At 51.5% G+C, this 27426-nt stretch overlaps 1 protein-coding gene across 1 annotated transcript; it reads left to right on the top strand.

Annotated features, from left to right (window-relative positions):
• Positions 1 to 1863: 1863 nt before the first annotated feature.
• On the top strand, positions 1864 to 21232 carry SDC4 (syndecan 4). Its single transcript, XM_032705060.1, is given in 6 exon segments — positions 1864 to 2013; positions 15919 to 16060; positions 16936 to 16988; positions 17238 to 17394; positions 17397 to 17420; positions 18642 to 21232. Coding segments are annotated over 6 exon segments (606 nt in total). The 5' UTR covers positions 1864 to 1935; the 3' UTR covers positions 18794 to 21232.
• Positions 21233 to 27426: the final 6194 nt, after the last annotated feature.

Below are 27426 nucleotides of genomic sequence, written 5' to 3'. Positions count from 1 at the left end.
CTTCTGGCCACCTCGTGCTGCCGAGGCTGTCTCCTGTCTGGCAGATGTTGTCATAGTATGGACCAGTCCTTGCACATTCTTCCTCGCCATCTCCTGCTGCCCACCTCAGCTGGGTGTCCAGAGCTGGAGATTCACTGGAGCTGGGCTCCCTGACTGCACCAGGAGTGACTTCCATCAGCTCCTCTGTGTGATGAAGTGAGAGTAATAAGGAAGGATAATAACCCAGCCCACAGCACAGATCCCTCCTCATGGCCTTGGATGCTGAGGTTAACTAGGGGGTTAGTGATACATGGCTGTCCTGAGCACAGAGGGTCATGTGCTACAGCAAACTCCCCCACAATCTGCTCCAGGCTGGTTCCTACTCTTACCTGCATGTGTGCTGTCTTCAGATCTTACTTTATTTTTTTAAGCCCAGAGCAGTGCTCTTTGTCACCTTATATTATGCCAACCAGCTCCACAGCTAGCTCAGCATGGTGCTGCCAGGAGATCCTCCTGCCAGTGGTCATGTGTGCAGGCATAGTCCTAACAAACATTGAGGACACCTCTAGACCTCAGCCCACACCCTCTGTACCTGTTTATTCCCAAAGGAACAGGCAATTGGGAAGGCTGCTTCACTTTAGGGATCTTTTTGGTTTAAGGTAGGACGGGGGAAGGCTACAACTTCTTTCAGGATAGCTTTGTAGTGCTGGAGCGGGCTGAGAACCAGATCTGGTGGAGGTGGGATCATGGCACATACACTTTGTAATGTGTGAGTTGCTTTCCTGTTCAGAAAATGACTTTATACTCTGCAGACTTAAAGCCCAAGTGCAAACTGATGTGACTGCAGCGTGAGTGAGGGACTGACACAGAGGCCGTACTGGTGAGAGATTTCAGGTACCCCTCGGGTTCAGGGACTGTAATAGATGCTTGCAAGCAAATTCTCATGGTCAGGCAAAGTTATTAAATGTGATAAGAGAAACGGAAATAATTCAAGTGTGCTGTTGAGTTTCTCTCCCTCCTCCCTTATCAGTGTGGGGTTTTTGCCCTTGCCGCTTACAGAGAAGACGGATGGAGCGGTTTCGTGTTCCACCTCCGACGAGCTCCGAGTGATGCAACACCGGCGATCACCGCAGCGGTGACGCGCTGCCAGGCGCGGGGACTCGCTCTCGCCTTTCTGTAAATGTGGGACTGTCACTTGTGGAATGCTGCGAAAGCGGATGCTGCGTGCCCGCTCCCCCCGTCTTTCCCTTTCCCTTTTCACTTCCCTACCCCTTTCTCTTTCCCCCTCCTTTTCATTCACCTCCCCCCTTCCACTCTTTTTCCTCTTTCCTTTTCTCTCGGCCCCTTTCTCCCCGCCTTTTCCCCCTTCCTCCCCCTCTTCCCCTTCCCTCTCTTTGTCCCCCTCCCCCTTTTCATTTTCCCTCTTCCCCCCTTTCCTTTTCCCTTTCCCCCTTTTCCTTCCTCACCTTTTCCTTTCTTCCCTCCTCCCTTCCCTTTCTCCTTCCCCCCTTCCCTTTCTCCTTCCCCCCTTTCCCCATAACTCAGTGACTGCCGCCGCCGGCAGGACGGGGGTCCCAACCATACAGAGCGGGTTCCACACCCGCACAGACGGACCCGGGTTCCGCCGCGTCCCCCCGCGATGCCTCGGCCGTCAGCCCGGCAATGTCCCCGTGTCCCTGTGCCGGTGCGGTGCCGGTCGCAGCCCCCCTGTCCCGGCGGTGCGGTGCCGGTGCGGGGCAGGTCGCAGTCCCGCGGTGCCGGTGCGGGGCGGGGGCCGCGGGCATTCCCGGCGGGGCGGGGGCAGCGCCGCTCCGCCCCCGCGGGGGCTGTGCCGGCCCTATAAGGGCCGCCGCGGCGGCGGGAGGTGGCTAGAGCCCGCTCCGGTCGGATCTGCAGCTCCGGCGCTCCGTCTCTGCCGGTACAGCCCAGCCCAGCCCAGCCCAGCCCGGCCCGGCCATGCCGCTGCCCCGTGTCCCGCTCCGCGCCGCGCTGCTGCTGCTCGGCCTCCTCCTGCGAGCCGCCGCCGCAGAGTCGGTGAGTCCCGCCGGGCCGAGGGAGACGGGAGGGAAGGGGGGGATCTGCCCCGCCAGGGAAGGGCTCCCGGTGCCGGCGGGTGGGTGACCCGCGGGTCTCAGGACCCGCTCGCCAGCAGCCTGAGACCGATGCCACCGTTGTCCCCCCGGGGTCTGCCCCCGCCGCTTGCCCTTCTCCGGGGGAGGGGAGGGGGGGCGGGATGGGTGGCCGGCGATAGGGCCGTTCCCGTTCCTCCCCCGGCTCTCTTGGCTCGCACGCTGCCTCTTCCGTCCGATGCCAGAGCAGCGCCGGCCGGTGCCCGGCGGTGTCCCGGCCGGTGCCCGGCGGTGTCCCGGCCGGTGCCCGGCGGTGTCCCGGCCGGTGCCCGGCGGTGTCCCGGCCGGTGCCCGGCGGTGTCCCGGCCGGTGCCCGGCGGTGTCCCGGCCGGTGCCCGGCGATGTCCCGGCCGGTGCCCGGCTGTCCCGCTCCTCACGTATCCCATTCCCCCCGTGTCTCCCCGGTGCTCAGAGCTGGTGGAGTTAGAGCGTTACGGGGATACCTGGTGGAAATGAACTGCGCTGCATTGCAGCTTCGATCTCTAACTGCTGATCGCGGACTTAAGTCCTTGAATCCCTCTTTTATTGTGAATATGTGGCGGGTTGGATGCGTGCGGTGCGTTACAGCACCTGGATAGGCTTTCCAGCCTTACCTGAGTTTGGTTGTGCCGGTGCCTGGGGTTTTTCAGTGTGTATCAAACCTTCCTTACTTTCACATGGGGATGAAAAATGATGCATTGCCACGGAGGGTTTAAGAATCTCTTAAATATATAATGAGGTGAAACATTTTGGATGCTTCAAGCCGGCACGTGTGGGGTCTTCGTGGTGAAGCAGAGATTTTGAGATTCTGGCTCCCCCGCTGTTTGTTTGTTTTTGTGTGTGTCCGTCTTGCTGATAGTGCAATCAGGGCAGATTCCTCTGCTGGTCTGAAAAGAGCTGCTGAGATAAAGGTAACTGCAGGAGATCGGGGATCCTTGAAACTAGATTTAATCATCCACATTGGTTTGCTTTGGACTGAAGGCTGGGTGGGCAGATCTGAACTGATAAGACTGTGCTGCTTTGTAATAGGGGCACAGGGTTGGGGGCTTGCTGATTGTAGAGTAGGGAACTCCCGTAGAGAGCATCTGTAGTAATTGCCAGCTACTCTGCTAAAACCAACCAGCCCAAATCCACTTTACTCTAATCTGGTGTCTTTATCCCTGCTATTAAGCACGTGAATCGGTCGTTTGGGAACTGGCCCAAACCAGTAGGGCAAACCTTTGGGGCAGACAGCATCTGGAAGTTGCACTGACCATGTTTGGTATGAAATGCAACTTGGTGTCCCTGGGGACTGGACTGGTCTGCAAGCATCGGATTTCTGCGAAGACAACAAATTTTGCACAGATGTGGTCTGTAAATCCTTATATAGAACTTCTACGGAGTATTTGTCTGTATCTTTTAAGCTACCTAAGATGGAGTGTGTGCTTGAGAAGTAACACTGGCCTACTATAAAGCCTTATCCAAACAAATTGTTTGGGTTACAGGCTGCCGGGGAGGAGATGAGGATGACACACGGTTTGGGAGAGTTCTGCTGGCACTCCTCCCATATTATTTTTTTTAATAGCACCGCCAAAACGTGCAGGGCTGCACAGCATGTGGCTCTTGGTTTTTCTGTGCGGGCAGGGTGAAGACAGGTAGCTGTTTCTTAACAAGAAGGGGATTGTATTTCTTGTGCTTATGTAAGAGCGTGGATTTTGAGAGCGATTCGGTGCTTGAATATTTCCCCAAGCCTGTACAAACAGAAATGCCTTGGCTCCTTTCCCCTCGCACGGCTTTCTGGTGTAAATGGGATTTCTCTCCGTGTGAAGCAATCCTGGGATGTGTAAGAGGGTGGGGAATATTACTGAAGTGCCGAAGTGTGACGTTTGTGCTCCGGCTGCAGGTGGGTGGGTTGTGTTACAACAGCCCCGCAGCTTTGTGTGAGAACATCCCCCTCTTCCCCATGGGGCAGGGGAGTCTGGAGCTGGTGCCTGATGTCACCAGGTGGTCCCCAGCCCTCTCTGGATGAGTGCCTTGGAAGGCAAAGGCTGTGTGGGCAGGCTGCTCCCTTCTGCTGTGCAAGGATGGGGTTCCTGCAGAAGATGCTTTAGGGGGGATGGACAGAAAGCCCCCAGTGCAGCCAAGATGTGGGATCGGTGGAGTTGACAGAGGACTTGAGGTCTGCCTACTTGAGCAGAGTGGCATTGCTGAGCTCTCCCTGTGCTTTTAGCATCTAAAAGTGCCCCTGGCAGCACAGGAGGAAAGCAAGGAGGATTCAAGCGTGCTGCAGGCTTGGGCTCTGCTCAGTTTGGACTGCAAAAGGGCTGAGTGCCCTGAGCTCAGCAGGGCTGTAGTGGTGCTAGTGGGCTGCAAGCTTATTGCAGTTGTTTTATCTTTGAACTATGCAGAAAAAGTCTCCATGCAGCACCACATCATGTTCGTGGGTCCCCAGCAGTACAGATGAGCACAAATCCAACCCAGAAGCTGCAGGCAGAGGATTGCTCTAGGGGGAAGGGGGAGGCTTCGTGCTGTTAGTGGGCTCTGTTTGCTGGTTTAAAGCAATCATGCTCGGAGGCCTCCTGATTGGCAAAGCTGGTGTCTTGTTGATGATAGCTGTGTTTGGAAAGTAGTGCAGCATTATTAATGTTAAAACCGGTTAGGCTTGTCCTACTGCCATTGATCCCCGAGGCCTGTTCTTTCTGCTCTTTGCCCAGTTTCTCATCTGTCCCTCCCAATCAAATCAAGACATTGCTATCTGCACGTTTTACTTTATTTTTTACCTGGACTTGGCAAGCTCACATGTAGAGCTAAACCCTGCTTTGCTTCAGCCTTCTTGAAGCACGGTGTTTATATACAGTGTTTAAAGCAATGTTCCTTAGCCCTGAAGGGCAAGGAACCCATGACTTCTGTTAGACAAATCTAGAGATGTCTGTTGGGACGAGACGCCTGTAACACGTAGGAAGAAATAACCTCTCTAGCACCTCGTACCTTGTCAAACTGCATGCACAGTTCATGGGGTGGGAGTTCAGGGCTGCGTGGTCCCTCTGTGGCTCAGAGCCTTGTTCACAGTAGATGCAGAGGTTCCCAGGGGTGGGAATAGTCACCCCTGCAGTGCTTGGGGCACAGTCAGGGAAACGGTGCTGCTGCCCAGTTCTCATCTGTCTCATGCTGCCAGCTCCCATGCTGGAGAGCACTCTCCTGTGGATCAGAGTTTTCCGAACAGCTTACGCAAGAGGCACATCGGGGCTGAACTTGGTACTTTCCAGACTCGAGATACCAGAGGTTCATTTGCTCTGGGAAGTTAAGGCTGTTGATAGCCAATGTGATTGCTGTCTTTCCTGCCTCTCCTATTGCTGTCTCCCAAGGCTTTGGCACTTCGAGGTCTTGCAAAGGCCGGTATCCAGTCTAGCAACAGCAAAAATGTTTTTCCTATGTGTTTTTGCCTCTCCCTTCCCCTCCGAGCCTCTGTTAATGGCATTACTATTGCCTTGAGCTGCTTGAATGGTTGGGGTGGGGAGGCTGCTCTCAAATGCCTGAAATGGAGCCTCATGTGACCGTGCCATGGTTTTCCTGTAATGTCATACTGTCCCACTTCCACCACAAGCTGGAAGCTGCCAACTTGACTTTCCAGGTGACGATGGAGAGGAGGGACGCTGGCTGGCTGCTGAGCACGTGGACTTCAGCACAGCTCCTGCAGCTACTTTTCCCTTCCCTCTGACTCCTGGTGCTGGTAAATACTCTGTTAGACATATCCTGGCTGCTTGAATCCCCTTGGCTATAAGTTACCACTAGGTTGTGTTACATTTTGTGTGTGTTGTTCTCTCTCAAATGAACAGATTGATGTTCTTAAATTTAAAGACAAACTTTTTTTTTTTAATTAATTATAGTAACTGTACCTGTAAGAGTGGCATAACTGTGGTTCCATGGTCTGCAATGTAAATTTCTTGGGCTGACTTGTAAGATTGCTTGATTAAGTTATCATGGCTCTCTGATCCCACAGAACTAACTCCCCAGCTATGGCTTTGGCTAGACAAAAGGAGCATCCATCCTTCAAAACACTTCCTAGCTCTTGAGTTAACATTTATCCTCTTGAGCCTGCTCTTAGATCTTGCAGCTGCATTCTCCCCCTTCACTCGGTACACCCTGTTCCTTTATGCCCTGTAACAACAGCCGGGTTGTGCTGCTTTTGCAGCCTCAAACTAGAGGCTGATGCAGTTGAAACGCTACAAAACCGAGGGGACAAACCCTGTGCACGCCTGACCTCCGGGCTGCTGTTGGGGAGCATGTGTGGCTGTTTGTTTGAGACTGGCTGGAATGCAAATGCTTGAGATTAAGGATTCAAATGATTTGCACTAGAATGAGACTCTTGTGATGAGACTGGGCTTGGTGGCTCTGAATAGACAGGGCAGCCTAGTTAAAGAGTTTAACATGTAATAAGCCACTGCTCTGAGGGACTGTAAAAGATCCTACATTAATGAGCTTCTAGGGCTGCACTTCTAGGTTAGTTCAGGCTTTTATTTTTTTGTCTTTAAGCGTGTGCCTGAATGTTTGTCCAGTGAATGCTGCTGGTCAGAGGACCAGCTCTGCCGTGTGTCGCCATCGGCCCTGACTTGCAGCAGTCATGCTCTGACTCAGGTTTCTGGCACTTGCCTGGCATCACAGCTCCCTTAGACACTGCTGTCACCCTCTGAGTAACAGCCTGGCCCCTTACCCAAAGCAGTGACTCAGACTTCCGAGGCTCTGCAGCGCGGAGGTGGATCTTTTCTTATGGGGTTAGGAAAGGGGTGACAGGCAGAACTAGGGCTTCTGCTTGGCACACGGTCTGTGCTGGCCGAGAGCCTTCTCTGCTGCCTCCTGTTTAATCTGGTTGTGGCTGTGGTGGGCAGAAAAGCTGTCGGGCTCTGACATGTGACTGCTGCCAGTAGCTGAGCTGGTGTTGGCAAAGGCAGATCAGAAAATGTCCCTGTCTTGAGCAGCTGTAACTTGCTCTGGCAGTTTGGTGGTTCCTTCATTTCCAGGCAGAAACAAGAGCTCCATGGGAGAGAGGAAAGCAATGGTATTAGCCAAAGTGAGTGAAAGTGTTCAAAGCAAGCTAAAGGAGCAGAAAGCCTCAAAAGAGGGGGTTAAATACTTAATCCCAAATCTGGAGAAAATGTCAGCGTGGGAGGGGAAAACATACAAGATGTAGCTGTGTCCCTCTCAGTTTCTGAAGGCTGACTGACTTGAAAAGTATGCTTTTTGTAAAAGTCTTTATTTTTGCTGGAAATATGCACTCTTGTCAGTTTTGTCCTTAAATCCTTTGAGGCTGAGAATCTGCTTATAAGATGCCAAGAGGCTGTTGTTAGACAAATTATTGGGATAACTTAAAAATCAAAGCAGTTAATTAAAATCTCAGAGAGACACTCCTTGGGGCAGGAAGGAGACTGGGAGACCCATAGCACTGTTACCCAAGCGGCTGGTGTTATGTCAAGCAAAACCACGGCTGCTTCTTGCTTAAACAAATTGTGTTGTGTCAGGGACGGCAAAGCCTGCCATGGGAAGGATTTCTCTCTTCTGATGTTGCTCTGCCTTAGCTGCTGTAGGGAAAAAGATGTCTCCACCGTGGTTCCTCTAAAGCTGTGCCGCTGTCAGACTTGAATACGAAGCGATGTGCCCTTGGCCAGCTTACCTTGTTGTGAGGCTCACCCTGCCTCCTGCCCTTTAGCTGCTGTTACAGTCTAACTATAGCAATAAAAAGCAGTGTTAACTTGCATTAATGACTGTGAAAGTGCCTTGGACTTGCACTGAAGTGGCTTGCGCAGCACAGTAGCCAGAAATCTCTGTGCAGGAGGTGAGGTGACCGAGGGGAGTATGGCTGGAAGGAGGGCACCTGGTGTGGTGGGGTGCTGCTGTGCTGGCCTGGAGAAGAGTGGGACCCGTAGGTGGAGGTACAGATCCTGGCCAGTACGGTGCTAGGAGGATGGCAGAAGCCTCTTTAATGTCCCCTTTAAAAATAGAGAAGCTTCTACTCTCCTCCAAATGGAAATACAGTCCTTACTGATGTCAGGAGCTTTTGCTTGGAATACTCTGTTCCCCAGCGAGGTAAATATTTATTGCAAATCCACAGTGTGCACTGGAGCAGAGTCTGGAGCCAGGATCTTGCAGGAGACTGTTTATGTGCGGGCTGTTCTTGGCGCTAATTCCAAATTTCCTGAGGCTGAGTATGAGGAGCAGGTCCTGCGTGTTGGTTACTCAGACTTGCTAGTCCAGCCGAGCGTGGGCTTTGCAGCGCCAGGGGAGGAGTGACCCAAACAATGGCTGGGTCCCTCTGCTCCTGGCTGTGACAAAGTGGGTACAGAGACATGGTCAGGGAGGGCTGGAAAACTGCTGCCAGCTGCTCACCCCCTGCTCAAAGAGGCGAGGGAGCCTTACTGGGAATCCAGAGCCCGTTGAGAGAGGAAAAATGCCCCTGGGAGTGACAGGTTTCCTGAAGTACAGCTGCATTATTCCCAATAGCACACGCTGTGTCTGCTGCTTTCTGGGCCCAAGCCAAGGCAACTTCTGCACAAGTAGGGAACGTCTTTGTTAAAAAACAAACAAACAAAAAACCCAACCCCAAACTCCAGGCACTGAAAACCCAGCCTCTGCTGCTGCAGCAGCTAACTAGGAAAATGCTTGCTGTTGAAATGTTTGTTTGTATCAATGCTCACACGGGTCTGGCTGATAGTGGAGTGCTGCTGCTACGCTGTCTCAAGTGCTTTTGTGCTGATAACTTCCTCTGCTGCAGTTCTTTGCTGGCACCTTTGCCAACTGAGCAGCATAACTGTGCTGGCAGAGCTCAGCTGCCTGGGCTAAGCCTAAATCTTTGGGCTACTTCGTCTGATTAGATTAAAATGGATCGTGGGAGGGGAAGCATTTGTAGGGCGCAGCATTGGGAATCTTGACTGTACAAACAAGCTGAGATTAGCTGCATGGTGAGCCAGATAGCAAAGGCACCCTTTGAAGTTGGGTGTCTGCCTGGCTTAATTTTGCGAACATGCTGGCGTGAGGGAGCACAAAGATCCCAAAAAGGCACGTCACACGTTTCTCGCCAAGTGGAAATTCTGCTTGTGTACGTGTTCGGGGAAATATTGGGGTGTAGCTGTATTCTAGGAAAGGGCAGTGAGGGCAGGCCTCTTCCTGGCGTCGGGGGAAGTGTGATACATGAAATATCCCAAGCCTGAAGCATCAGCATGAAAAATCATCCTTGGTGGAAAAACTGCTTTGCTGGGGACTTTATATCCTTTTTTTCCTTCCACAGATAAGGATGCACTAGAAGCCTCTATTACAGAGTAAGGCAACTCAGAATGAGTCGTGAGCTGGAAAAACTAAATTCCTTTTTTTACCTTGAATGGATTTCTCCAGCTTCTGAGCTGAGCCCAGGGCAGTGAAGTGTATGAATTGCCTACGATTAGGTTTGTAAATACAATAAAAAATATAATCTCTTTATGAACTAGGTGTGTATCACTGCTGTGACCAGGAGAACCCTTCAGGGGTGTGAAATCCTGCCACAGTTGTTTTCCTCTGAAGTCACATGAGAGCTCCTGCTTTTTCCTCCAGTAGTTTTCCTCTGAACATTATTTGCTTCAGGGCAAGTGATGGACACACAGCCATCTGCAACTGCCTGCTGAGCTTTATCTCCTCTAGCTGGATGGGAAGCAGTCATCTCCTTCCCACTCTGGCTTTGGAGCTGGGCATGGAGTGTTTAGAGCAGCTATTTTGCCACCATTGCAGTAAACAGATCCCAGCATGTGCCTGTCTGGCAGAAGACTCGTTTTTTATGGCTTTGCTCGTTGGCTGATAATCAGGGAAAAGCAGTTAAACAGGAATTCATTCCTCGGTCATCTCTCCGTCCTCCTGTGGGCTGGAGGGAGCAGGCTGTGTGTGTAAGCAAGCACACAGCGGTTCAAAGGTAGCTGAGGCTTGACTTTGTGAGCGCAGGGAAGCCTATTTTGAGCAAGCAGAGCCCGGGAGGATTCATCCCTGCTGCAGGGGAGGCACCCGTGACAGCGAGTGGCTCTGCAGAGCCCGGGATTACGGTGTAATTGTCACGGGGATTACGGCTCCGCTGCCGCATGAGCCCCCAGGAGAGCTGCTTGTGGCGACACGGCTTAAAGAATCACACGGGGAACGGGGGCAAGGGGGGGAGCGGCCCGGGCTGGGGCTGGGGTAGTGCTGGACGTGCCTTCTACTCTGCACGTGGGCTGTGCGGTGTGAGCACACGGGCTGGGGATGTGCCTGCAGGGAGATGGATACCTGCTTGGACAGGGGCTGGGCAGGCTGCTGCGGAGTCACCTTGAACGAGTGATGCTTTCACCAGCCAGACAGTTCCCCAGCCTGCATGTTGCTCCTGCTCTGTCCTATTAAGCAAAACCCTGCTCCTTGTCTGTGTTACTGAGCGTAATTCAAAAAATAATGCATTTTTTTCCCGTCTTTGCTAAGAGGCACAAAGAGCGTGCAGTAAGTGGTGTGGGCACTGGAGATACCTGCATGCTGTGGTCAGTGCTTCAGTCTCTGATTTCTTCCTTAGTCCTCAGGGGTGTCTTGGATTTACCTTTGTGGCTCACTGTGGTGGGAGTGCTGGATAGTGGCTGTCAGAGAGGAGATGGGCAAGGCTGGCTGTGGCTCTGCTCTAGGACTGCTTGGAAAGTGTTGAGCAAGGGTAGTGTTTAACCATGTCTGGAAGCCTCAGGTGATCCTGTCATGCAACTAAATACAAACATGTGCCTGGATGGGAGATGTTTAACTTCTGTCCTTTGGCACAAAGGCCAGTCCAGGCCATGTGTGCTGAGAGTTATGTGGGACAGACTGACCAGAAATGGGTGATGAAATTGTACCACCAGGCATGGGCACAAGAAGCTGGGAGAAGTGAAGCTGGGAGAAGTGTGGTGGTTTTTTTTGTTTGTGTTTTTTTTTGTTTGTTTGGTTGGTTGGTTTTTTTTTACTTTTTTTACTGTGGCTGATGTGTTAAAGGAGTTAGGTGTGACCTAGAACAAAATATTGATATTTGCTTTGCTCTCAGGACTAACATGACTTTTGTATGTTTATTTTTTTTTCCCCTAAATGGAGCTGGAGCATGGAGGGAGTGAAGGGTATTTTGGGGGAATATATAGACCCTTTCCTTACTAGTCTAACAGGAACTGTTGCTGGAAGCACCTGTCACTTCTAATAACATTTTTTAATGCGTATTCAGATGGGAAGATAGAGCTGTCTTTGCCTGTTGCCTCACTGCACACCTCCCTCCTGTGGAGATCAGCTTTATTTGGCTGTTTCACACCAATTTGAGCTGTTTCCAGTTTCCAGTGCTTGTCAGACTCCTCCACCTTCCTGCTTTTGGGAGGCTGGTGGGCTTTGAGGAGGGTGAGCTCACTGCTAGCCCTTGCTCCTTTGCATGCTTGGTGTGAGCTTTAAAACCCACCTGGTTTGTGGGCTCCTGCAAGATCTTGGTGGAAGAGAGCTGTATGGAAATCCCCTCTCTTGGGCTGGGTGGTTTACAGAGCTTTGCATCCCTGCACTGGGAAGGCCCTGTTGGATTCTGTGCTCTTTGGTCCATGATGCAGGACAGCAGAAGGCCCAGGGTGGGTGGAGGCTTTGCAAATGATCTCTTAATAACCAGGCTCTGAGGCTGGGCCATCCAGGCAGCTGCTGGTGTTGTCCAGGAGCCCTTGCTGGTTGAGCTGATGTGGGTGTGCATTGTGGTGGTGTGAGGTGACATCTCTCCATGACAGCACAGGTCTGGGAAGGATATTTTGTGTAGCCCTGCTTGCTGAAGTGAAATAAGGTGATCTGTAGAACTGTCCCTGAGTACAGAGCAACTGAGAAAAGCCCTGGGAGCAGCTTACACCTGCCTGTCCCTGCAGGCTACAAAGAGTTAACAGGTCTGTGCCTCTGCCCCCTCTCCTGCCACCTCCCAGGCTGGCCCAACTCCATCTGCTTTTGTCTAGGAAAGGTTGACTTTCACCTTGCTCCTGTTTACTCCTGGATTTGTGTACATAGTGCTGGAGAGGGAGACCAGGAGCAAGCACTGGGTCTCCATGCCAAAATAATAAACTTGATAAAGAGCTCCGTGCGCTGTGGCTGCCCCAGTCCCTGCAGGTCTGACTCCCTTTGCAACTTGCTGGCTGTGACCCTTCAAAGGAGCTTTTAATGAACTCTGTGTTTGATCAGAGACAAGGGCCAGCTGTAAAAGCCAGTTCCATGTCTGGAAAACTTTGTCTCTGCCCCGAAACATCATTTGGGTTTTTTTGAAAGGGTTTGCAAAGGCTGTGGTGAGGACATGTGGGCTGGGGCAGGCGAGCTGCCTGGGTTTGTTATTTCCCAGAACTCGCCAGCGGCTGGGGAAATTCACACTTTGCATTCAAACTTTGCTTGCTGCCTCAATAAATAGATGATCTTGCTTTGAGAAGAGCTGAAGTGTATCCTGGGGCTGTAAGGGAAGGCCCCAGGAGCATGAAATGGAGTGAGGTGGGCTAGGAATGGAGCACAGCAGTGCTGCCTGGGGTGCCAGGGGTGCGATTCTTGTGCCTCCACTGAGCAAACAGTGTCTGGCTTCATCCAGTAGTACAGCCTGCCTTGGGCTCAAACATGAGATCTCTGTGCCCAGCTTTTCCAGGAATGATGCTCATAGTTCACGTGCCTCATGCATTGGTTGTCTGGCACGAAATCTATAATTTATTTATTTATTTATTTATTGCCACTGGCAGGCAGGCAAAGCTTCTGCTCCCCAGCACACTGTTTAATCTCCCATGGTGCTTACTGGGGATAAAGCTGCTTAACATGAGGAAGAAATCTGTAACTAGACTCCCACAGGAAAGGTTGATTTCTGTACAGACCCCTCCTAGAGAGGATCATATTAATAGTAGGACTTGACTTCAGCTGCCAGGGTGAGGTGGAGCTGTGCAGCCGCCCAGTCCGACTCTCCCAGCAAGTCCCTGGCCCGGCTCCAGTCCTGGGACAACAGGTGGTGGAAAGCAGACTCTGAGCAGCGCTGGTGTCCTTCTCCAGCTGGCAGTTGCAGAAGGTGTTAAGCTGAATGTGGCCAGAGATGACTTGGCAAGGGCTGACCATCATCCTGTGGCAGTCTCATAGCTTTTTCCTCTTGGCCGAGCCTGCAAGCCCAGAGGAAGTACGGCCGCCTTCCGCAGTGCCCCTTCAAGTAGCAAAGCTTTAGGGAGGACTGGATGCCCTTGGAAAGGGGTGTACTTTTATTAAGCAAAGAACTCCAGGGAGCTCTTTTATGTGGCACTTGGGAAGCCTGCAGCCCCGTGCTTGTAAGTCTGTGAAAGTGCCTGTGTGCCCTTTCACAGGTGTGCATGTGAGGAATGTGCCTGCTCCAGACCTGCCCTTCAAGCACCACACTCCAGTGTTAACTCTTCCCAGGCTGCCCATGCCCCAGCTCCCAGTTAGAGCCAGCTTCCTAGAAGTACATGCCTTGAAACCTGAAGGATAATTATGGAGGTGCCCAGCAGCCCTCTGACTTCCCTGGCAGATGAATCTGGAACGTGAGGCTCACTGCCCACAGGAAAAGTTTCCTGTACCGTTTGAGAAGCTCTTGTGGCTTCCAGGAACTTCCCCGTCCTTGCTCAAGAGGATGATGAAGAGTGAGTTCAGGGAACGCTCCCATATAATCTTATTTATGCTTGTGAGTCAGTAATTTCCTTATGTCCTGTGCTGGTAAACACTGCCTGTCCTGATTTCAGTAGGGTTTTCTGATAGCCAGGCCCGGTGCGTTCCACAGCGTGTACTCATGGCTGTGCCTGTCTGCTCCTGGCTGGGCTGAGCTGATATGGCCAGGGGGCTGTCCAGCCACTCCAGGGGACTAAACCCAGCTTTTCTGGAGCTGCCCTTGCTCGGACACTACAGGCCGTGACTCATGGTGAAGTACAGGGTGAGCTGGCACCGGGGTGTGGCTCGGCACAGCACTTTTGCCGACATCAATCTGCCCAGTGCGGCAGCCGGATTATATGGGTCTGCAGCAAACGTGCTCCCCAGTCCCGGTGCCCTAGATTGGGAATTGAGCTCTTCCTGCCAGGAAGAAGTGGCCAGGAGCTGCCCTGGGAACAGCTACTGCATGCTGGCAGCAGTTTCCATTGCAGAGCTGGCTTTGGCTGGTTTTCGTGTATCTTGAAATGAATTTCCCTTGGAGCGAGTGATCCGTAACGTTAGGAATGCCTGGTTCCAGGCTGGGAGAGGATTTCTTCCAGGCTGACCTTCCTCCCAGCCCCCTTCCTGACACCTAGTGCCAGGCTTGGCATAGCAGAGATGGTTCTGGGAGGAGAACTGGCCTCAGCATTTCATGCCCTCTGGGCTGTTCATCTGGTTATCGTGCAGCGGAGTTGCTGGGGAGACCCAAAATGCCTCAATAAGCAAAGAAAAAGCACATCTAGTGCCACTGCCCCTGGTGAAAAATGAGAAACATCTTGGCCTGGCCACAAAGCCTTGTCTGTGGCAAACCCAGTGTGCAAATGTGCTGAGGGGCAGGGGAATGGGGCTGGAACCTGGGCTGGGGCTGTGGGCAGAGGAAGCTGACACGTGGCTTGTGGCCGATTGTTGGCCTTGGCGTGTGAGATCGATAGCGGATGTAATTCATCAGTCGTGTCACTGCTGGGCTGTGGGATGGGCCACACCTGGCCAGGGGAGCAGGAGGGCTGATCCCAGCAGCTCTGACTGTCCCCAGTCTCTGATCCTTCTCACCCCTCTGAGGCTGTAGCTCATGGTAAGCCTGTACGCTGAGAAAAGCCCCCCTGGATGTGGTGGACTGGAGTAAAGAGATGTTTTAAAAATGCTCTCCTGATAAAACCTTTGTAAAGACATCCCAGCCTTCCCAGGCGTTCAGCGTGAAAGAATGTTGCCAGCTTAGCCCCCGGCTGTGAGACCCATCCATCTGCCTGAGGGGAAGGGGTTGAGTCCTCCTCCACCCCTGTGGATGATTTCATGGCTGTGGAAGCACCTGGAATCTGTGGGCTGGTGTTGAGCAACCCCAGAGCTCATACCTGTGGTACCCTTACCGGGCTGGCCCCAGGGCTGTAGGGAGAGGAGAAATACTTCTGGGAAGTTGCATAACCTTGGTGAGGGCAGGAGGTTTGTGCTTGTGGCTCCTTGAAAGTCCCAAGTGCAAATGAGCTTTGGTGTGCAAATTGCCATTGTGGCCAAACAGCTGATATCTGGGAGGCTCTCCAGCTTTTGTACTGTAACTGCACTCCTTGGGCCTTTGGATCCTGGACATATTTTACAGGCTTGTTTGTTTACATGCTTTTTAAGAGGTGAGGCAGGGGAAGCTCTTCCTTCAGGCGAGTCATTACTGATAGTGAGTGCTCTTGGACGTCACACTGTATTGCACTGCAGTTCAGCTGAACTGACAGACCAGTTTTTAAGCCTTGGGTGATAAAATGGGTTTGTTCTCAATACAAGAAGCAAGGAATTGCCTTGGTTGTGAGGCTCTGGTGTTACACAAAAAACTGACCTATAGGTGCCGGGCTTTTTCCCCAGGAATAGCAAGTCCTTCCAAGGTATTGCTTTTCCAAATGCTTTTGATGCAAACTCCTGACCAAGATCCTGTTGTGTTGTTTTCAACCCTGTGTGTTTAGGTGAACTTCTTGAATCTGTAGTGCTCAGGAAATTCCCCTCCCAGGTTGGCTCTCACTTCTGTTCTGAGAAATTCTAGGGGAATTCAGCTATTTCCAGGCTGATAACGATAATGCTTTTGGTGGAGAGGAAGTTCAGCATTTACTGTTTTTCTGTTGGAAGTGATGTGCTCAGCACAGGCTCTGAACCTTCTGTGAAATGCTTCTGAGGAGTTGCCTGATATTTAACACTTTTCCACGGCCCTTTGCAGGTGAGAGAAACTGAGACCATGGATGCTGGATGGCTTGACTACCCTGCCTCTGGGGATTTGCCAGATGATGAAGACATTGGTGAATTCAGTCCTCACTTAACTGCTGATGGGTTGGACATAGATGAGTCATCTGGGTCTGGAGGTAAGTAGGGAAGGAGGGGAATGGATCTCCCTCAGCTGATGCTGTGACATTTCTTTCAGCACCAGCCCATGAGTGATGGGCTAAGTGCACAGCCAGAGCTCCAGAGGAACCACAGTGTCAAGTGGAGATGAGAGAGCCTTGTGAGTTGTAGTCACTCAGATGAGAACAGTGAAAGTGGTTGTGCTGCGGTGTTGAATCACTTGGGGAGGACAGATGGAGTGTAGCCAAGCTTATCTTGCTGCAAGTGAAAAGGCATTGCACTGGCTGGATCTCTTTCCTGTTGAACTCCAAAGAACTGCTGAGAAACTCAAAAAAAAAATCTATTGTTGAGGCAGTATTAAAAGGCTTAGAGTTAATATCTCAGCTGAGGCCAAACAAGGTGAAGGACTAACTGGTGTTCAAGTGAACTCTCTGTGACATGCAAAACTCCCTGCCCAAACCAGTTTCTGTAGCTCTGTGTCCCTTTATGTGAACATTTGTTCTCTAAAAGTAAAAGAACAAGTGCTGAAATCGGTGGCTGACATGTTTGGGCAGATCTGGAGGGTTGGTGAATGATCCTTTAGGGATGGGCTGTGGGAGCAATGCCCTCCATTGGCATTACCTTAGTAAGCTATGGCAGATCTGCCCTGCGGGGGCCAATGGATCCAGCTGAAGACCCCTCCCATAAGAGGTGTGGGTTTCAAGATTACATCTCATGGTCTTGTGCAATCAAAGTCATTAATGATAAAAGGACTAGTAGAGGAGAGGGAGTTGTAGAGGACAAGAGTTCTAGTTTGTCTGTAGGTGCTGGTATTATGGGAAGTGTGAATTCTGGGAAAATGCATGTAATGAGAATAAAACCTCAGTCCTCTCTATTTATTTTACCCCCTCTGCAGACTACTCAGACTCTGAAGAAGGCATATATCTGACCACCATGGATACTCCTCTGGTAGGTATTGCCCCTGTGTGTTTTAAAGCAACATATGTAGCTCCTTATTCAGTTTGTCTGAACTGAACTCCCTGAACACCCTCCCTCCTGCAAGACGTGTCATCAGGACAAACCCACCTGCAGGAGCAGGAACAGTGTACTTGTAATGCGCTGAGCAAAACTTTCTATGCCCTGCACACCCTCCTGGTTTCAGCTGTAGGTAGGCTGGGTGCTGCTTACTGAAGGGTGTGGTTTGTCTGTGTTCTGTAGATATCTGACAACTATATCCCTGGAGATACTGGGAGAAAGATAGAAGGTGAGAAGAAAAACACAATGGTGGACAATGAAATCATTCCAGACAAAGCTGTACCTGTCGAAGAGAACCTGTCCAACAAGATCTCCATGGCAAGCACAGCCAACAGCAGCATCTTGAAAGAACAGAAGTCCTTACAGGTAATATTCCACCTTCTCCTGATAAATCATTAATACTGAAAGTCAAAATGCCTTCTGTTGTTCCCTGTTTCTCTGGGGAGCAGCTCCCTCCTGACAAGGGGAATGAGTTTCATTGCCTCTGTGACTACGTTGTAGCAGGGTGACTTCTGCTTTCTAGTCCTTAAACAACAGCAGAGCCTGCTGCTTGCCTTGCTGGGGTAAACAGCTTGTTTTTGAGCCTGCCAGCTGACTGTTGGCTTAAGTCATGTGGCAGCTGCTCTGCACCCAGATAGTACCTCAACAAGAGGCGTTTCTGGCTGTAAACCAGTGACATCATAGACTTTCATATCAAATACAGGCATGTTCCTACTAACCTGTGCCCAAGTCCTGCCTTTTCTGAGCCTTTTCAGGAGCCAAGCAACCCCTCTAAGGGGTTTGAACACCTGGCCAGCTGTAGGAATCTGAGTACTGATGTCTAGAGCAAAACCAAGAGACTGGCTCCCCTTCAGCAGGTGGGAAAGGCCTGTCTCTAGCACAGTGCTGCTTCAAGCACTTGGCCTGATAGTTCAGGTACAAACTTTGGCTCACTTTGTCAATTCACAGCCATCCTTCCAGCTGGAGAAGAGACTGGAAGAGTGGCTTGCAAAACCATCTAGCAAAGAAGCTGATTTAGTGCAAGGAGTAGGTGTTACAGCTAAAGATAAACCAGTCAAGTGTTGTGGTCACCTTGGTGTGAGGAGAGAAGAAATCTTGGTGGTTTTCAGCGGGTTTGTGGGTGTTGATATTTGGTGGTATGTTTTGGGGTTTTTTGAATGGGGAGTGGTGTTGGCAGTTGGATGTTGCTGATGCAATGGAATAGAGAGTCTCCAGGGTGTGCTCACACATGGGGTTAACAAAGCACTCAGATTGGAGCTACACCATTTCCTGTGGGTCGTGGGTGGGCTCTTTTTGGTGGATTTTTTTAGTTTTGCCTCCATGCAGGGATGATCTTCTTGTCAGCATTCTTCCTTGACTAAACTGGAAGATTAGCACAAACTGGTAATGTGGAACATGTGAATATTCTGTGGTTGGATTGGAAGCAGTCTCTGGCCTTTCCCAGTAACATCTGCTGTTGCTGGAAGTGCCAGCACATATGGTGACAGGCACATGGACACTGACTCTGGAGGCAGTTCTGGGGGTTGGTACTCTTGAAGCAGATTTTGAGATGTAGCTGACTTATTCCATGTTCTTTTTCCTCCCCAGCTCTCATTGCAGGAGGAGCAGTGGGCCTCCTGTTTGCCATCTTCCTGATCCTCCTCTTGGTCTATCGCATGAAGAAAAAGGACGAGGGCAGTTACGACCTGGGGAAGAAACCCATCTACAAGAAAGCCCCCACAAATGAGTTCTATGCTTAAAGCTCAGCAGCACCTTGTGCCCATCAAGGGACAAACAAACTGTATGGAAACACTGTGCCCTCAGATGAGATGTGCTGAACAAATGCTCTTTTTGGATTGAATTTCAAAGTGACTTTGAGAGAAAAAAACCAAACAAACAAACTTCCTTCGTGACCCTTCCCATCCTGCTCAGCTAACAAGGGCCCAATGAAATACAAAGAGTCTGAAAAAAAACAAACAACAACTCAGCGTATTTTTTTTTTTTTTCCTAAGCTAGTGTAAAAAAGAAAGATGCCAAATTTTCTGCTTGGTTTTATAGAGGGTATATAAACACAAACCAGACTGTATGGAAGCAAACACCATGTGTTTGCATCCAGTGTGCTGTGTTGGGATTGGCTGCTTCTATAGAAGATGGCTTTTTTTATAAATCTCGCTACTAGATGTCTTGCAGGCTGTTGATGTGAAGCATTTTTGTGGAGAACTATTTATGAATCTCTTACACTACAGATAATGTTGCCTTATCAGGGAGTAAAGGCCCACAGGGGCTCAAAATCCCTGAATGCCATAAAGGGCCTATGGGAATGTCTTCCCCAGGAGACTTCTGTCCCTTCCTGTTGGCCCCAGGCAAGGGTCATTAGTCCTTGAAATCGGGACAGCCAGTTGTGTTTGGCTATGGTGACACCCTTTCCTTGCCTTCAGTCTCTTACCTTTTTTTAAAGGATTGCTTGTAGGATTTTTTTATAACAAATTTTAAAGAAAATAGCCTAATGTTTATATAAAGTTTGTAGAAATTGTTTTGAAATAATAAAAAAAAAATCTACTTTTTTAATTTCCTCAGATTTATTTTTTCAATCCCTTTGTGTTTCCTTTGGCCGGGCATTTGTCTAGAGATGCTGTTTTATATGATTCATATTCTGAACTGAAGCAGAGTTAGCTACAGTGTGTTACAGGTTTCTTCTATAGCAGCTACTGTAGAGGGTAAAGATATTTATGGTTTTCTCGTAACTTTTTTAGGATTTTTTTTTTTAAATAGAATTATTTATAGTTTCTGAAATGGCTGCTTTCTCATTGGTAACTCTTATGCTTGTTATGTAAAACACTAATATAATGAGTCTCTGTGAAAACTATTTAAGCTTTATCTGTGAATTTCAACTATAAATTCAAGGCAATAACTTCTGTATGCAAAGTTGGATGCATAATATGATTGAAGTAGGGGAAAAGACAAGAGTATTTCTAGGCTGTAATATATTACAATCAGTCCTATAGAGCTATATATTATATATTTTACTGAGAAATATACAGTTAACAGTGAAGAGGCTGGAGTTATTTCTTCAGCAGCCTTACAGTGTGTAAGAGGCTTTTGATCTTGTTTGTGCTGCTGTTTGTCCACTGTCTTGTGTAAAGCATGAGAGGCTCGGGAAGGGAGCTGGGAGCAGCCCTGGGGCTCCATCACCGTGTCCTGGCTGTGCCTGGAGGAGGGCTGGGGTTGGTGATGTGCTGGATTTGATCCTCAAGAATCAGTGCTGGGTTTGATCCTCGAGAATCAGAGCAGAGATCTCCACCTGGGTTTGCTCTTTGAAGCAGGCATTGGAAGCCTGCAGTATGGAGGTCATAACTTAATGTTTGGGGGTTGGCTGTGTGGCAGAGTCCCCTGCGGTGCTGTGCCGAGTCCTGCCTCTTGTGGAAGGCTGGGTCTGGTAGCTGAGCTCTGTCTGGGCAGCATCTCCCACCTGGGAGCACTGAGCTTTCAGAGGTGCAAGCTCTGAACCCCCTGCCATGGGTCTTTCTTAACATACCCTGTACGTGGATGGCTCCTTCCTCCACTGGGAGTTGGATTGGACCAATCCCCCCAGTGCTCCCAGAGCAAAGGGTGACATGTGTGTCTGATAACTCTGTGTTAGGAAGGTCTTACAGAGCTGTGTGTGAGTCATGTCCTCCTGCAGCTCAGAGTCTGGTGTGGGTCCCCAAGCTGAGTGCCTGGGTAGGCAGCATTAAACCAGGCAGTTGCAAAGGCTGTTCAGAAATCTTATGGCTCCTGAAGCCTCTTTACTGAGGCTTTGCAGTGTAGGCTTGAGGCCAAAACCAGAGAGGCCATAGAAGAAAGTTCAGCCCCTTCTCAGGGTGAGGCAAGCGAGGTGGGAACACAGGGAAGTGTGTGCTGGGACATGGGTGGGAGAGGAGAGCTCCTCTGGGTGACTCACTCACTCGGTCCCAGTACAAGTGTGTTCGGGGAAACTGTGGGCTCTGGGAGGCTCTCAAAGCTGCACAGAGTTCACTGGAGGTTGGGCAGGAGAGGGAGGACTGTGCTGCCTGTGACAGCACTACCAGGAAGGCAGGAGCCGTGTCTGCTTCTTGGGATGCTTAGATTCTCTTGTGTAATTGCTCTTGGGGTTTTTCCACTGTTACTGATTTTTATTTTTTTTTTTTCCCCTCAAATAAATGGTACTTTCTAAAACTGGCTTTTTTTGACTGTTTCTGATCTGAAATTTCTTTTGGGAGCTGGATAACTGGGAGCTCATGTTTGTGTAACTCCTTGGTTTACCAAGAAGGGAGGCACGCTGGGACCTGGCTCGGTGACTGCAGCTCAAAGAGGCTTTGTCAGCAGCTCCAGAGCTGCCTCCAGCATCTGCCCCTCCAGTGACTCCCACTGTCCCTGGGCTTCTCCAGGCAAGTGAAGCAGAGGCAGCCCAGAACCCTGAGGTGAGTCTGTCCTGTCTCTGGTGATCAGTTTTGTGATGGAGAGGGCTGTCCCCTTGCAGCCAGAAGGGACAGAGGGAAGTAGAGAGGCCTGTGCCTGTCCTCTGGTAACAGCAGCGCATGTCTGTGCCCTCAAGCAGGAGAACAATGTGCTGGGGGTCTTTCTTCACCAAGTTTCAAAGCCACCCTGTTTAACCAACATAGGCCTTAAGTGAGGGCAGAGCTGTTCTGCTTGCCTGGGATCAGCTGCTCTGGAGCAAGTCCACAGGTGACTTCATCCGTTTTGGACTAAAACAGCTGCTCTTTTAAAGCAAGATGTGGAGGAAACTGCTGTTTGTCCAAGCCCCTCTGCTCTGCCCAGCTTGGTGTTCTCAAGGGACAGGACCCATCTCTCTCCCCAGGCAGGTGGGAGAGGGTGGGCTGTGCAGAGAGCAGGGCTGCTCGCTGGGAATGGTGCTGAGGCTCCTCAGAAGTGCTGTATTTGAATGGATTATTGTCATTGAGAAAATCTAATTCCCTTCTCCCTGGTGGGAATTCCTGCTCCAGGGGGTCTGGCTTAGCAGGGACGAAGGAACAAATTGGGACTAACACCCAGCTCTCTCAGGGGTGAGGGAGTAGCGTGTACTTGTTGCCTGCTCTGTCACCAGTGTGCCCTCAAAGGTCCTTTGAGAATGTGGATCCACTCCCAGGAAAGCTCCCATGTGCTCCCAGGGCCCTCCTGAGCTCCGTGGGAGCCGTGTTTGTCAGTGCACCAGTGACGTACTCTGCGATCTTCGAGTTCTGTTCCTTGTGTGGCTGTGACAGGTTCTTGGATGTGCTGCCTGGAACAACCTGTGTTGTCTTTTTTTGTTTCCTCCTCCCCTTTCTTTCTCTCCTGGGCTTTGTCTCTCCGTTGCAAGAATCCCGTGTACTTTCCAAAACCCGCCCCCAGTGTAAAAGTGCCTTGTTTTGCAAAGCAATCTGGATAAGGAGTCTGCAAATCCCTGGAGCACAAGACTGGCTGCCTGCCTGTCCTTGCAAGGCCCCAGTTCCTGGGATGGATTTGTCACCATTCCCTCTGTCTGCCTTTCTGCCCTCCCTGGCCATCCTGCCTGTTCCTGGTGTATCCTGAGAAGCACTAATGCCTTGTGCATTCCTGGTCTTCATCTCTGACCTAAGAGATGACACACTGTTGTTTTTTTTTTTTAGTGCTGCTCTGGTTTTAAAACCAAACCTTGAGGATCTGCATCACCAGGCTTGAAAATAGCTGGAACCCTCCCAGGTACTGATGTGATAGAGTGCCTGGGGGCAGGTCTGCCCTTCCCAAATGCTCCCTGGCTGGAGGAGCACCGGGTAGCTGGAAAATGGGGTGTAACCTTTCAGCTCCTCCTTCACTATCCTCTGTCCCATCTTGGTGCCAGCTGTGCTGCAGGTGGTGATGCCCAAAACTCTGGTTTTTTTTGGGGGCCAAGCCTGTCACCTGTACCAAAGCGGCTCCTTGAGGGTCGTGTTTCATAGAATCACAAAATTGTTTTGAGTTGGAAGGGACCCTAAAGGTCATCTTCCACCCTCCCTGCCATGGTCAGGGACACCTTCCACCAGCCCAGGCTGCTCCAAGCCCGTCCAAGCTGGCCTTGGACACTTCCAGGGATGGGCAGCCCTAACTTCGCCGAACACGCGACATCCCCCGGGACACCCCCTGGACATTCCCCTTTCCCGGCTCCCTCTCGGCCCGTTCCCCGCTCTCCGCGTGTCTGCCTCCCCCTCCTGGGCACACCCGGCACCGCACGCGGGACCCCCGGGATCTGCCCCTGCTTCCCTCTTTTTCTTTTTTTTTTTTTTTTTTTCTTTTTTTTCTTTTTTTTTTTTCTTTTTTTTTTTTTTTTTTTTTTTTTTTTTTTTTCTTTTTTTCCTTTTTTTTTTTTTTTTTTTTTTTTTTTTTCTTTGTTTTGTTTTCTTTTTTTCCTTTCCTTCTCTCTCCTTCCCCCCCCCCTTTTTTTCTTTATTCCCTCTATTCCTCCCTACTATACCCCTGCCTCTTTCCCCATGGAGTTTGGCAAGGGCAGGGTGGGGTGAAAGAGAAGTGGGGATATCCCCATGGCTGTGCTCGCCGGGCTGGTGTGAGGGTTCGGGGTGCGGGGGATGCTCTCAGTGACAAGGCACTGGCTCACCTGCAGGCACTGCCCTTACTACCACAGTGTTGCCCTGCCAGCCCTGGACAGGGGCGAGGCTTGGTGTTTTGCCCAGTATTGGAGGGAAGAGACACGGTTTTTAATCACGGGTGGTTATTTCAGGGAAGCAGGGGGTGCAGGAGGTGCTCTGCTGCTCCCAGCACACGGAAGGGAACAATGGGGCCATGGTGGCCGAACGCCCGGCTCCTGTCAGAAAGGTCCAGCGAGGGTTTTCAGCACGTTTCTTTCCCCTGCTCAGGTATAATTACACAGGGGAACAAAGAGCCCTTCAACCCCACCCGCCTCCCAGTGCAACCTGGGGGCTCTGGGCACAACGCACGTGTCGGCTCCCGGTGGGGTGTGAGGGGACAGGGGCCATGCACACCCACAAAGGCAGCCCAGAGGGTGGTGACACTGGGCAGGGCATGGGACAAACCTGAGTGCATCTCGAGCTTTCCTGGGAGCCATGGCTGGAGTGGAGGCTCTCCTCCCAGAGTCACACTTGGTGTGCCCCCAAGGCAGAAACCAAAGAACAAAATCTCACCCCAAGGCAGAAACCAAAGAGCACATTCCCCAATCTCTCAGCACCAATCCTGCTTGCTGTTCATTTAGCCTACACTGGAGAGGGTTTGATGAAGTGCCTTTCTTCTGCCTCTGGCCAGGCTGATGAAAGGTGAGGGGCACCAATGGGAGAGTTCAGGCTTCACCCCTAAGCTGTCCCAGCCCAAACTGGCCAGGGCAGGAGGATGGATTGAACAAGACGTGGTGCAGAGGGGTGCTTGCAGCCAGGGGCTGGCATACTCTGTACATGGCACTGCATGACACTGCCTCCTACCACGGTGCCCTGGGCAAAGCCACACTGGGATCCTGCTGAGCCCCACAGCCCTGGAACTGTGGATGAGCACCAGGGGACTGCTCAGCTCTTCACAGGCCTCCACTGACACCGAGATCTCACTGGGCTCATGGAGAGGGATTTGTGCCCAGTCCTTTCCTCCTCAGTGCTGATCCATAACGCCTGCCTGGTTTACACCCTAATTACTGCAGCAGTGCATGGAAATCAGGCCTGGGCTTTAAAGCCCAGTTGTTTATTTAAGCTGTTTAAAAAGCTACTTTCCTTCCCTAGTGAATTCTGAGAAAACTATCCGTGTGTTTCTTTCGAGAGCAGGATGAAAGCAGATTGCCAGCTCCCTCCATCCTACCCCCCTCCAAGCTGGGCTCCTCAGAGCCCTCAGCAGTGCTGCAGTGGGGGGCTGGCCAGGGGGGCCGTGTCCAGTACTGACTCTGCAGCCCTAATCTGGTCACCAAGCCCCAGGTTCAGCCTTGGGGCAATGGTCCAGTGATGCAGCCTGATGGGATACTGCTGGCCCTTGGGCTTGGTCCTTCCCTAAGCTGCAGGGAGTCCAGAGCTTGCCAGGAATGAGCTTGTTTTCGACTTGTTTTGAGGAAAAAAAAAACACAGAAAAAGGAAACCTAACTTTCCACAGGCTTTTTGGCTGTGTGGGCAGGGCTGAGTGCCAGGGCTGTGGGCACAGGAGCGTGACAGTCTCTGCCCTGAACATCCATCTCAGGACAGGGGTAATAATACCTACTCCTGGCACTGCTGGTGACATGAGCACCCACGGGTGTCTCCAGCTCGTTCTGTCCTTAATGCTATTGGCTTCTTTAAGGTCTGGCCAGCAGGGCCTCATGCCTGAGCAGTTCCTGATGCACTGGAAGCCTCTTGAGCAGGTAATTGTAATTCCTCAGCAACCCAACTCGGTTTATTTTGGCCCCAGCATAGTTTTGCATCCTGACGCCAGCTGGGTAATTTATAGCTCTGTCAGAAAAAGGATAAGTCAGCACAGGGTTTCTGGGCACTGCCCAAACCTGCAGCCCTGTGTGCTGGTGCCCTTGAAGGGATACTCAGGGTAATGGGACCCTATTGGGGTCTGTGGGCAGGGCTTGACCAGTGTGGGGGCCTGGTAGGGGGGACATTTTATGGCTCATGATGCAGTAATTGGCCCTTGGTTCAGTCTCGTTGGCCAAGCCCTGTTTGTGGAGTGAACCAGCCCTGGGCTTCAGCCCCAGGGGCACCACGTTTCCAAGAAAAAGGGTTTTTTCTCTGTACCTTTCCCTGCTGGGCAGAGCAGCATCCCACATTCCCCACTCTGGGGGCTGGGAATGCAGACACTTCCCCAGAGCAGCGTGGGCTGTGGCAGGATGGGTGCGGGTGGTGTGTGATGAGTGTGGGCAGTGCTCAGCAGGCTGGGGGCTGGTGCGGGGGCTGTGGATTGGAGGCTGTGCTCTGTGTGCCGGGGCTGGGGCCGGGCCGGGCCGGGCTCACTAGATGGCAGCAGTTTCTTCCAAACGGGCAGCACGGTGTCACACAGCCCGGGCGGCGGGAGACAGAACGGGTTTAGCGTTCCTCTGGGATGCTGGTCCTGGAGGGAAAGCCGAGCTTTTATTTTCTTTTGCATGTTTTTGAAGGTAACGCTCACTGCCGGACCTCAAGTGGCTCCTTGTGTGATGGGGCGCTGGGAAGCTCCAGCTACACCCTGGATACCGGGAGCAGGGGATCCATTGCCTTCGAGCCTCGCCATCACCTGGGATGCTTGTGCAACACCACGCCTGCACATGATGGAGGTTATCCTGAGCACCCCTGAAGCACCTGATGCTTTTCCTGAACCCCAGCTCTTGGAGCGATGTGAAGGTTTTTTCATGCTTCATTTTATACCCGTGTTCCTGGCTGCCTTGGGGACAGGGAAAAGCTCCGTGTACAATTCAGGAGCACAGAGAAGAGCTGCCAGACGGGCTCTGCAGGCAGCCAGCTCACCAGCGCCAGGGGGACGGTCCATGTTTCCTGAACACATGCTGGACTTGTAGGATCCATCAGGGACAGGCGCTGCCGACTCGCAAGCGAGAACATGGAACCGGCTGGCGCCTGTCCGAGACACTTGTGTTAATCAGTGATTATGCAAAAAACAGCTCTGCCACACTACCAGCTCTGCCACGCGACGTGGAGCATATTTCCTCGTGGCAGGCAAGTGCCTCCTCCAGGAGCTGCAAAGCTCCTCGTTTCCACTGTGGGACCTGCTGTGAAAGGCAGATTAAGGCAGCCCGTGGTGGTGGGGAAGGCAGGAGCCCCTCGAGTCCCCTCCAGCCCCCCCTGCCGCCGCCTCTCCCTTTCCCATGTGGCTTGAATTACTGCAGCCGTTTGCTTAATCCATCAGCCTTCAAGAATGAGCCGCTCGGTGCTTTTTGGCCTCTCTAGCAAAGCACTGTGCTGTAAACATAACAAGGCAGGCTTGTTCCAAGCCCTTGAAGTCAACAGGCAGTGCTCCTCCTGCCCTTCGGGGCCAGGCTGCTGCTAAATATAGCTGAGGGTGCTTTCCATTCATAAAATGTGAATTATGCCCGGCCTCTGGGAGGGAGCAGGCTGAGGAGCCTGTGGGCTCCAGACACTCCTGGTGGGCTGCAGGCAGTAACCAAAAGGTTTGGTCCTGTCTTTTCACAGCCCTCCAGCTCTTCCAGTAAATGGGGGAAGAAATGCTTTCAGGGGAGATATGGGGATCCTCTGTTTGGGTTGACTGAAGTATTTTCTTGTATCTCACCCTCAGTTACATTAGGGCTGGGGTGGATTTGCTGGGAGGTGAGTGCAGGGGTCAGTGAGAGTGGGGTGGCCCAAGCAGCAGCCGCACAGGGGAAGTCCCTGCTGCCCCCACATCTGTATAAGATACTCAAGCATTTCCCAGGAACAGGAGCAGTATGGTCTCGTACCACTGCTCCCAACTCCTAAAGAGCACACTGGGACTTGCTACCTGCTCAAGG

This window comes from Chiroxiphia lanceolata, chromosome 17 (genome assembly GCF_009829145.1).
Source record: "Chiroxiphia lanceolata isolate bChiLan1 chromosome 17, bChiLan1.pri, whole genome shotgun sequence".
Lineage (NCBI taxonomy): Eukaryota > Metazoa > Chordata > Aves > Passeriformes > Pipridae > Chiroxiphia > Chiroxiphia lanceolata.
This window is presented reverse-complemented; position numbering and strand designations above follow the sequence as displayed.